The sequence below is a fragment of the Echiichthys vipera genome (genome assembly GCF_963691815.1).
Source record: "Echiichthys vipera genome assembly, chromosome: 7".
NCBI classification, from domain to species: domain Eukaryota; kingdom Metazoa; phylum Chordata; class Actinopteri; order Perciformes; family Trachinidae; genus Echiichthys; species Echiichthys vipera.
This window is the reverse complement of record NC_139832.1, coordinates 741,332-753,569: the sequence shown is the minus strand read 5'-3', so window position 1 is coordinate 753,569 and position 12,238 is coordinate 741,332. Positions and strand designations below refer to the sequence as shown.

The 12,238-nt window shown below is 40.1% G+C and overlaps 1 protein-coding gene across 1 annotated transcript in view; it reads right to left on the bottom strand.

The window, feature by feature from the left end:
• Positions 1-4,119: 4,119 nt before the first annotated feature.
• The window catches only part of LOC310949023 (proline-rich protein 5-like), a gene marked incomplete at its 3' end in the record, with an annotated part of 16,360 nt that continues 8,241 nt past the window's right edge, over positions 4,120-12,238 (bottom strand). Inside the window, exons 3-9 of the mRNA XM_083916355.1 lie at positions 10,947-11,027; positions 10,824-10,872; positions 10,135-10,189; positions 9,895-9,986; positions 7,784-7,921; positions 7,184-7,301; positions 4,120-4,490 (exon numbers count right to left, since the gene is read on the bottom strand). Coding sequence (XP_083772481.1) covers positions 4,120-4,490; positions 7,184-7,301; positions 7,784-7,921; positions 9,895-9,986; positions 10,135-10,189; positions 10,824-10,872; positions 10,947-11,027 — 904 coding nt within the window. The remainder of the gene's footprint in view (positions 4,491-7,183; positions 7,302-7,783; positions 7,922-9,894; positions 9,987-10,134; positions 10,190-10,823; positions 10,873-10,946; positions 11,028-12,238) is intronic.

Here is a 12,238-nt window from a genome sequence, read left to right as displayed (position 1 = left end):
ACACAAATGATGCAAAATGACTAAAAATAGATGCAAAACCACCACAAAAAGATGCAAAATGACTAAAAATAGATGCAAAACAGCACAAATGATGCAAAATGACTAAAAATAGATGCAAAACCAACACAAAAAGGTGCAAAATGTCTAAAAGTAGATGCAAAACACCACAAATGATGCAAAATGACTAAAAATAGATGCAAAACCAGCATAAAAAGATGCAAAATGACTAAAAGAAGATGCAAAACACCACAAATGATGCAAAATGACTAAAAATAGATGCAAAACCAGCACAAAAAGATGCAAAATGACTAAAAATAGATGCAAAACCACCACAAAAAGATGCAAAATGACTAAAAATAGATGCAAAACACCACAAATGATGCAAAATGACTACAAATAGATGCAAAACCACCACAATAAGATGCAAAATGACTAAAAATAGATGCAAAACACCTCAAATGATGCAAAATGACTACAAACAGATGCAAAACCACCATAAAAAGATGCAAAATGACTAAAAGTAGATGCAAAACACCACAAATGATGCAAAATGACTAAAAATAGATGCAAAACCACCATAAAAAGATGCAAAATGACTAAAAGTAGATGCAAAACACCACAAATGATGCAAAATGACTAAAAATAGATGCAAAACCAGCACAAAAAGATGCAAAATGACTAAAAGTAGATGCAAAACCACCATAAAAAGATGCAAAATGACTAAAAATAGATGCAAAACACCACAAATGATGCAAAATGACTAAAAATAGATGCAAAACCATCACAAAAAGATGCAAAATGACTAAAAATAGATGCAAAACACCACAAATGATGCAAAATGACTAAAAGTAGATGCAAAACCAGCACAAAAAGATGCAAAATGACTAAAAATAGATGCAAAACCATCACAAAAAGATGCAAAATTACTAAAAATAGATGCAAAACCAGCATAAAAAGATGCAAAATGACTAAAAATAGATGCAAAACCAACACAAATGATGCAAAATGACTAAAAATAGATGCAAAACCACCACAAAAAGATGCAAAATGACTAAAAATAGATGCAAAACAGCACAAATGATGCAAAATGACTAAAAATAGATGCAAAACCAGCACAATAAGATGCAAAATGACTAAAAGTAGATGCAAACACCACAAATGATGCAAAATGACTAAAAATAGATGCAAAACCAGCACAAAAAGATGCAAAATGACTAAAAATAGATGCAAAACCACCACAAAAAGATGCAAAATGACTAAAAATAGATGCAAAACAACACAAATGATGCAAAATGACTAAAAATAGATGCAAAAAAACACAAATGATACAAAATGACTAAAAATAGATGCCAAACCACCACAATACGATGCAAAATGACTAAAAATAGATGCAAAACACCTCAAATGATGCAAAATGACTACAAACAGATGCAAAACCACCATAAAAAGATGCAAAATGACTAAAAGTAGATGCAAAACACCACAAATGATGCAAAATGACTAAAAATAGATGCAAAACCACCATAAAAAGATGCAAAATGACTAAAAGTAGATGCAAAACACCACAAATGATGCAAAATGACTAAAAATAGATGCAAAACCACCACAAAAAGATGCAAAATGACTAAAAATAGATGCAAAACCATCACAAAAAGATGCAAAATTACTAAAAATAGATGGAAAACCAGCATAAAAAGATGCAAAATGACTAAAAGAAGATGCAAAACACCACAAATGATGCAAAATGACTAAAAATAGATGCAAAACACCTCAAATGATGCAAAATGACTACAAATAGATGCAAAACCAGCACAAAAAGATGCAAAATGACTAAAAATAGATGCAAAACCACCACAAAAAGATGCAAAATGATTAATAATAGATGCAAAACCACCATAAAAAGATGCAAAATGACTAAAAGTAGATGCAAAACACCACAAATGATGCAAAATGACTAAAAATAGATGCAAAACCACCATAAAAAGATGCAAAATGACTAAATGTAGATGCAAAACACCACAAATGATGCAAAATGACTAAAAATAGATGCAAAACACCACAAATAGATGCAAAATGACTAAAAATTGATGCAAAACCACCACAAAAAGATGCAAAATGACTAAAAGTAGATGCAAAACACCACAAATGATGCAAAATGACTAAAAATAGATGCAAAACCAGCACAAAAAGATGCAAAATGACTAAAAATAGATGCAAAACCACCATAAAAAGATGCAAAATGACTAAAAATAGATGCAAAACCACCATAAAAAGATGCAAAATGACTAAAAATAGATGCAAAACCACCATAAAAAGATGCAAAATGACTAAAAATAGATGCAAAACCAGCACAAAAAGATGCAAAATGACTAAAAATAGATGCAAAACCAGCACAAAAAGATGCTAAATGACTAAAAATAGATGCAAAACCAGCACAAAAAGATGCAAAATGACAAAAAAATAAATGCAAAACACCACAAAAAGATGCAAAACGACTAAAAATAGATGCAAAACACAAAAAGATGCAAAATGACTAAAAATAGATGCAAAACCACCACAAAAAGATGCAAAATGACTAAAAATAGATGCAAAACCACCACAAAAAGATGCAAAATGACTAAAAATAGATGCAAAACCAGCACAAAAAGATGCAAAATGACTAAAAATAGATGCAAAACACAAATGATGCAAAATGACTAAAAATAGATGCAAAACCAGCACAAAAAGATGGAAAATGACTAAAAATAGATGCAAAACCAGCACAAAAAGATGCAAAATGACTAAAAATAGATGCAAAACCACCACAATTAGATGCAAAATGACTAAAAATAGATGCAAAACACCACAAATGATGCAAAATGACTAAAAGTAGATGCAAAACCACCATAAAAAGATGCAAAATGACTAAAAATAGATGCAAAACCACCATAAAAAGATGCAAAATGACTAAAAGAAGATGCAAAACACCACAAATGATGCAAGATGACTAAAAATAGATGCAAAACCATCACAAAAAGATGCAAAATGACTAAAAATAGATGCAAAACCAACACAAAAAGATGCAAAATGACTAAAAATAGATGCAAAACCAGCACAAAAAGATGCAAAATGACTAAAAATAGATGCAAAACCACCACAATAAGATGCAAAATGACTAAAAATAGATGCAAAACACCACAAAAGATGCAAAATGACTAAAAATAGATGCAAAACCAACACAAAAAGATGCAAAATGACTAAAAATAGATGCAAAACCAGCACAAAAAGATGCAAAATGACTAAAAATAGAAGCAATACCACCACAAAAAGATGCAAAATGACTAAAAATAGATGCAAAACCACCACAAAAAGATGCAAAATGACTAAATTGAATTAATTTATTAATTTATTAATGAGTCTTTAACGTTCCTAAAACATCGTCCTGGTCAGATCTGTGGGACACGTCGTCCACTTCCTGTTTCCTGTCGTTTTCCAAATGAAGTCAAAGTTAAAAATAAATAAAATCTGCAAAAGAAAAAGAAAATAAACGTGGAAACATGAACAGAAATTTAAAATAAATTAATAAATAAAATACAAAATAACATCTAATTATTAATTCACACATTTATTTGTAAATATTATTTCATGTAAATTATTTTATTTTCCTGAATATTTACATTTACATTGTTTATTATTATATAATTATATTTAAGATTTTTATCCACGTTTTTTATTTTTTCTGTACAGAAAAATAAAAGTAATTATATAAAAAATAAATATTAATATCAGGATAAATTATTATAATTATTATTAATTTACACTTCATATTAATTATTACTACTATGATTTCATAATTTATAATTATTTTAAGTGTTATTTAGCATTTTATTTGTCTTTATATTTCCACGTTTATTTATAATATTATTATTTTTAATAATTATTAATTATTATTAATAATTATTATTATTCATTTACAGTCGTATTACTTTTTATTCCATATTTATTTATTATTAATTATTAGTATTAGTATTTACACTTCTTTGACTCCATAATTGTATTTCCCACAACGTCACTTCCGGTTTCGTCTTCTGGTCCCGTCGTACTTCCTGTCCCCGTCCTCCTGCTTCCTGTCGTCTCCCGTCAGCCGGTGACTCCGCCCCTCGGAGCCTCCGTCACGTCTGATTGGCTGGAGAACGTCCTGGGACTCATGGGCCCGCCCCCGATCATAAAGGCCACGCGCCCCGCCCCCCGTGGCCCCGCTCTCCCCCCGGCGTCCGTGTCCGTGTCCGCGAGCCTCCTCCCGGACAGCAGCGCGGCGTCGGAGTGCGCGTTGGCCACCGTGTGGCGCCGCGCGCCGCCGGCCTTCTCCAGGTACGCCTCGCCCTCCTGCTCCACCAGCGGCGCGAGGGACGACGCGTCACAGGAGCGGTGATGCTGCGTCACCGCCGTCTCCGCGCGGGAACCGTCGCCTAGCAACGAGGGCGACGATGACGCGTGCAGGTGGCGCGGCTCTGGAAGAAACCGGAAACGGGTTTTTACTGTTAGACTGAGACACAGCGGAAGAGATGCTAACGCTAACCAGGAGCTAACTCCACACTTCTTCTCTGTCTTGATCAAAAACACACAAGAGGAAACAACAAAAAGACAGGAAGTATAAAAAACAACAAAGTCTGAATGAGGCAGATGAACACAGGTCCCATCACAGTCACAGGAAGTTAAAGCAGTTAAATCCCCTCTTCCTCCTCATCTTCCTCCTCTCCTCTCCTCCTCTCCTCTCCTCTCCTCCTCTCCTCTCCTCCTCTTCTTCCTCCTCTCCCTCCTCCTCATCTTCCTCCTCCTCTTCCTCCTCCTCTTCCTCCTCTTCCTCCTCCTCCTCCTCCTCCTCTTCTTCCTCCTCCTCCTCTCCTCCTCCTCCTCTTCTTCCTCCTCCTCTCCCTCTTCCACCTCCTCCTCCTCCTCCTCCTCTTCTTCCTCCTCCTCCTCTCCTCCTCCTCCTCTTCTTCCTCCTCCTCTCCTCTTCCTCCTCTCCTCTCCTCTTCCTCTCCTCCTCTCCTCTTCCTCTCCTCCTCTTCCTCCTCCTCCTCCTCTCCTCTCCTTTCCTCCTCCTCCTCTTCTTCCTCCTCCTCTCCTCCTCCTCTTCCTCTCCTCTTCTTCCTCCTCCTCCTCTTCTCTTCCTCCTCTCCTTTCCTCTTCTTCCTCCTCCTCTCCTCTCTTCCTCCTCTTCTTCCTCCTCCTCCTCTTCTTCCTCCTCCTCTCCTCTCCTCTTCCTCTCCTCTTCCTCTCCTCCTCTTCCTCCTCCTCCTCTCCTCTTCCTCCTCCTCTTCCTCTCCTCTTCCTCTCCTCCTCTTCCTCCTCCTCCTCTCCTCTTCCTCCTCCTCTGCCTCTCCTCTTCTTCCTCCTCCTCATCTTCCTCCTCCTCTGCCTCTCCTCTTCTTCCTCCTCCTCCTCTTCCTCCTCCTCTGCCTCTCCTCTTCTTCCTCCTCCTCATCTTCCTCCTCCTCTGCCTCTCCTCTTCTTCCTCCTCCTCATCTTCCTCCTCCTCTGCCTCTCCTCTTCTTCCTCCTCCTCCTCTTCTTCCTCCTCCTCCTCTGCCTCTCCTCCTCCTCTTCCTCTCCTCTTCTTCCTCCTCCTCTTCTCTTCCTCCTCCTCTCCTCTCCTTTCCTCTTCCTCCTCTTCCTCCTCCTCAACTTCCTCTCATCCTCTTCCTCCTCTCCTTTCCTCTTCTTCCTCCTCCTCTCCTCTCCTCTCTTCCTCTTCTTCCTCCTCCTCCTCTCCTCCTCTCCTCTTCCTCTCCTCCTCTTCCTCCTCCTCCTCTTCTCTTCCTCCTCCTCTCCTCTCCTTTCCTCCTCCTCCTCTGCCTCTCCTCTTCCTCTCCTCTTCCTCTCCTCTTCCTCTCCTTCCTCCTCTTCTTCCTCCTCCTCTCCTCTCTTCCTCCTCCTCATCTTCCTCCTCTCCTTTCCTCTTCCTCCTCCTCTTCTTCTTCCTCCTCTTCTTCCTCCTCCTCCTCCTCTCCTCTTCCTCTCCTCTTCCTCCTCTCCTCCTCAACTTCCTCTCCTCCTCTCCTCTTCCTCTCTTACTCTCCTCCTCTTCCTCCTCCCCCTCCCTCTCTTCTTCCTCCTCTTCCTCTCCTCTTCCTCCTCCTCCTCCTCCTCCTCTTCCTCCTCCTCCTCCTCTCTTCCTCTTCCTCCTCCTCCTCTCCTCTCTTCCTCCTCCCTCCTCCTCCTCTTCCTCCTCCTCTCTCCCTCTCCTCCTCCTCTTCCTCCTCCTCCTCTTCTTCCTCCTCCTCTCTCCCTCTCCTCTTCCTCTCCTCTTCCTCCTCCCCTCTCCTTCCTCCTCTCCTCTTCCTCCTCCTCCTCCTCCTCAGCAGCTCAAACCCAAAGTGAGCAGATAATCGTCTTAACTGAACTAAACTCTGACGTAACGACTCAGACTTTGCTCCTTCAGCTTCACACACACACACACACACACACACACACACACACACACACACACACACACACACACACACACACACACACACACACACACACACACACACACACACACACACACACACACACACACACACACACACACACACACACACACACACACACACACACACACACACACACACACACACACACACACACACACACACACACACACAGATTACGTGTTTGTGACCTTGTTAATCGTCTGGAATGAAGCAGATTAAGAGATTAACCTGCTGAGGATTCAAACAGCGAGGGGCCGCAGAGCCACGCCCCCTGAACCCTGACCTCAGAGCCACGCCCCCTGACACCTGAGCCACGCCCCCTGAACCCTGACCTCTGAGCCACGCCCCCTGACCTCTGACCCCTGACCTCTGACCCAGCACACACTCAAAGTCTGGATCTGAAGGTCGACCCTCCACTCTGTGCGGTGTGTTTCTGGTACGCCTCTGTGCGGACGGACCCTGAGTCTGCAGGCATCACGTCCGTTTCACTTGTTGCCGTGGAAACGATCGTGGTCACGGTGATCGCTGAACATCTTGACCACGATGACTTCCTGTTGCTGCTTTTACACGAATCACCAGCGTCTTTGTTTCTCTTTCGTCGGAGTTTGTCGCTCCGCGTTGTTTCAAACAGGAAACAAAATGGCCGCCCGCTCCTGAACTTCCTGTGCTAACTTTGAGGAAACGCAGCGTTTCAGGAGAGCCGTTAGTTCTGAGCGGGAAACTCACCCAACAGCAGCCGGTGTCTGTCCTGAAGCACGTCGCTGAGGTACGGAGACACGACGACCTCCACCAGGCGCTCCAGCTGGTAGTACTCCAGACTGGGAGCTCCAGACTCATGGACACCCTGACGGACACACAGACGGAGGGACGGACACACACAGGGACGGACACACGGACGGAGGGACGGACAGACGGAGGGACGGACGGACGGAGAGGGGGAAGAGTTTCATTATTTCACAGAGAAAGAAGCACCGGGGTCTGATCCTGAACCGAAGAACAGCATGTGTGGACTCATTAGTTCACGTTAGCCGACTCTGTTAGCATCAGTGTTAGCATCAGTGTTAGTATCAGTGTTAGTATCTCTGTTAGCATCCGTGTTAGCATCTCTGCTAGCATCAGTGTTAGCATCTCTGTTAGCATCCGTGTTAGGATCTATGTTAGCATTAGTGTTAGGATCTCTGTTAGCATCCGTGTTAGCATCTCTGCTAGCATCAGTGTTAGCATCTCTGTTAGCATCAGTGTTGGCTGTGTTCCTGGGTCCGTCCACAGGCTGTTAGAGGCGACAGGAAGTCCTGAAGGACACCGCTGATGAAACAGGAAACGTACCTGCAGCACCAGCAGCATCTGCGTCACAGGAGCAGGGACGCACGCTGCAGATCCCAGAGTGTCCTCCAGGTGCAGCTTCAGCAGCACCAGGTCCCTGAAGGCCAGCAGGGCCATCTGCCTCACGGTCAGCTCCTGACCCTGCACAGGAACAGGAACAGGAACAGGAACAGGAAGTTCACACACATCAGTTCTTTGGTGACGACGTCCTCTTCACTTTTCTCAGCACAGTTTCCTCAGAGCTGCTGTTTTCTTCAGGGTCGACGGGTTTTTGTGTGTTTTCACCTGTTTTTGTGTGTTTTCACCTGGTTTTGTGTGTTTTCACCTGATTTTGTGTGTTTTCACCTGTTTTTGTGTGTTTTTGGCTTGTTTTCACCTGTTTTTGTGTGTTTTTGGCTTGTTTTCACCTGGTTTTGTGTGTTTTTGGCTTGTTTTCACCTGGTTTTGTGTGTTTTTGGCTTGTTTTCACCTGGTTTTGTGTGTTATTGGCTCGTTTTCACCTGTTTTTGTGTGTTTTTGGCTTATTTTCACCTGTTTTTTGTGTGTTTTAAGCTTGTTTTCACCTGTTTTTGTGTGTTTTTAGCTTGTTTTCACCTGTTTGTGTGTTTTTAGCTTGTTTTCACCTGGTTTTGTGTGTTTTTGGCTTGTTTTCACCTGTTTTTGGCTTGTTTCACCTGTTTTTGTGTGTTTTCACCTGTTTTTGGCTTGTTTTCACCTTCTTTTTGGCTTGTTTCACCTGTTTTTGTGTGTTTTCACCTGTTTTTGGCTTGTTTTCACCTTCTTTTTGGCTTGTTTCACCTGTTTTTGTGTGTTTTCACCTGTTTTTGGCTTGTTTTCACCTTCTTTTTGGCTTGTTTCACCTGTTTTTGTGTGTTTTCACCTGTTTTTGGCTTGTTTTCACCTGTTTTTGGCTTGTTTTCCCCTGTTTTTGGCTTGTTTTTGTGTGTTTTTGGCTTGTTTTCCCCTGTTTTTGGCTTGTTTTTGTGTGTTTTTGGCTTGTTTTCACCTGGTTTTTGTGTGTTTTCACCAGTTTTTGCCTTGTTTTCACCTTCTTTTTGGCTTGTTTTCACCTGTTTTTGGCTTGTTTTCACCTGTTTTTGTGTGTTTTTGGCTTGTTTTCACCTGTTTTTGTGTGTTTTTGGCTTGTTTTCACCTGGTTTTGTGTGTTATTGGCTCGTTTTCACCTGTTTTTGTGTGTTTTTGGCTTATTTTCACCTGTTTTTTGTGTGTTTTTAGCTTGTTTTCATCTGTTTTTGTGTCTTTTTGGCTTGTTTTCATCTGTTTTTGTGTCTTTTTGGCTTGTTTTCACCTGTTTTTGTGTCTTTTTGGCTTGTTTTCACCTGTTTTTGTGTGTTTTTAGCTTGTTTTCACCTGGTTTTGTGTGTTCTTGGCTTGTTTTCACCTGTTTTTGTGTGTTTTTAGCTTGTTTTCATCTGTTTTTGTGTCTTTTTGGCTTGTTTTCATCTGTTTTTGTGTCTTTTTGGCTTGTTTTCACCTGTCTTTTGTGTGTTTTAGCTTGTTTTCACCTGTTTTTGTGTGTTTTTGACTTGTTTTCACCTGGTTTTGTGTGTTTTTGGCTTGTTTTCACCTGTTTGTGTGTTCTTGACTTGTTTTCACCTGTTTTTGTGTGTTTTTGACTTGTTTTCACCTGGTTTTGTGTGTTTTTGGCTTGTTTTCACCTGTTATTGTGTGTTTTTGTGTGTTTTTGTGTGTTTTGGTTGTGTCCGTTCTCCGCCCTGGTGCTGCTGGCAGAGAACGGCGCCCCCTCGTCCCTGTATCTGGTGTTTCCCTCACGCCTCCTCATTTCTCCTTCGTCCTTCTACTGTGTCTGTCTGTCTCTGATGTGAGGATTTTGTGGTTGTTTCTGCTGCAGTCGTCTGTTCTGGCTGATTTTCTGTTTTCTTGTTCAGCGGTTTGTTGTAACGGACAAAACCGCGTCGAACCAAAAACAAACACAAACCAGGTGAAAACACAAAGCTCAAAGTTAATCCACTGACCTCGAATGATCGCAGCTTATTTAAAGATCTGACCACACACACACACGCGCACACACACGCACGCACACACACACACGCACACACAGGGACAGAGTGTGTGTGTGTGTGTGTGTGCACCTGGACGGGGTAGAAGATCGCCTGCAGCGTCGGGAGAATCTCTGTGAAGAACCTTTCCCACATGTCAGCGAGGACCAGGAGCTGCTCATCACCTACACACACACACACGCACGCACGCACGCACGCACACACACACGCACATTACAAGAGTTGAATAAATAAAAATAAATAAGTACATTTAGAAATTAAAGGGGACAGTGGGTGTATGTGTAATGTTGTTGGTATCAAAATGTGACTCACCGGACTGAAGAACCTGATCCAGGACCTCAGAGAGACCACGAGTCAGCAGCTGGTTCTGCAACACACACACACACACACACACACACACACACACACACACACACAGACACACACACACACACACACACACACACACACATTAAGTTAAGTAAGTTTAATTTATATATTTTCATTTATTTTTAATTCTTATTTTTACTTATTTGTAATTATTTATTTAATGTATTCATTATTCGTTTCATTTATTTTAATTCTTTAAAAAATATTCATTAATTTTTTCCTTATTCTAAATTGTTTTTAAATGTATTTATTCAATTTTTATTTTTTTTTATTCTTTTTTATTTATTCATTATATTTTTTCATTTATTTTAAAAAACATTTCATTTATTTTAAATTCTTTAAAAAATATTAATTCATTTTTTAAATGTATTCATTCATTTATTTTTTAAAATTCTTTTAAAAAATTGAATCATTAATTTTTTTAATGTAATTATAATTTTTTTTCATTTTTAAAAAAATGTTTTCATTCATTTATTTCTTTAAATTATTTTTTAAATTTTAATTATTAATTTTTTTAATGTGTTTTCCCCTCCCTCCTCCCTCCTCAGGTGCGTCTGCAGTCGTCTGCGTATCAGAAAACAAACGTCTGCGTATCTGAAAAACTGTCGTTAAATGAATGAAGAGTGAGAAACCTGGAAGTAGTCCGTGATGAAGGAGCCCATCTCTGTTTTCAGGAGCCACCTGCAGAGACACACGGGGGAGTTCAGGACGCTGCGTTTGACTTTCATACGTATTTTCTGTCTTGCGTTCGTCACCTGATGCTCTCGTTGAGCGTGAACAGCTCGTTACTCTGCAGCGCGCCGCCCTGGAACACTTTGATCACCGCTGATTGGACACTGAGGACACAAACACAGGTGAGGTCAGAGGTCAACAGGTCACTTTAAACACAGTTTCAACACTTTTTAACTCTTTGAACCGGATAAAAGACTTTATTCAGCGAACAACAGTTGAGTTCTTATATTTTCACAAATGTTTAAACGAGAAAAATCAAACTTTTCCACATTAAAACGTCTGAAAACGACTCGACCTCTGTTCCTTATGTACAAGTTTATTAATACGGATAAATCCCAACTGTAACTTAGTTCAGTAGGAAATGCTGTTACATTTCTAACACTTTCACTTTTCGCTCCTTCTCACTTATTCAGTTTGTACTTATTTCATTTAATCTGCTGCTAAACTTCACGCTGCGTGTTGTTGTTTATCGTATAAACCTGCGTTTAACCACGATGTCTGTTGCACTCTGTCACACTTAGTTACTGTTTGATTTATTTTACGTTAGCTTTGCTTTGATGTGATTATGTTTTTATGCTTATTGTCGCTCTGATCCTTTCATCTTTGTGTTGAAACTGTTGCAAAATAATTTCCCTCGGGATAAATAAAGATTCTTGAATCTTGTTTTGCAGTAAATTAGGTTTTAAAGTATAAACGTGAATCATCTGCATATAGTTTAACAAAAGAAGCAGAACAAATTAAACAGAGCGTCAACAAAAATAGAGAAAAGAAGTGGACCCAGTGTTGAACCCTGTGGTACACCTTTACATTTAGTTGATTTCTTACATTATCACAAATGTTTAAACCAGAATAATCAAACTTTTCCACATTAAAACGTCTAAAAACATGATTTCTATGTAGGAGTTTATTCATTAGGTTGAATCCCTTGAGATGAACCATCTTGTTTTGCCATAAATTAGGTTTTAAAGTATAAACGTGAATCATCTGCATATAGTTTAACAAAAGAATCAGAACAAATTAAAGAAAGAGTGTCAACAAAAATAGAGAAGACGAGTGGACCCAGTGTTGAACCCTGTGGTACACCTTTAAATTTTTTTAATTTTTTTATGTTTAAACCAGAAAAATCAAACTTTTCCGCATTAAAATATCTGAAAACAACTAAACCTTTAATTTATTAATACGGATAAATCCCATCTTGTTTTGCAGTAAATGAGGTTTAAAAGTATAAACGAGTATCATCTGCAAATAGATGAATAAAAGAAGATCCTTTAAAGATTAGAAGAAAAGAAGTGGAACCAGTGTCGAACCCTGTGGT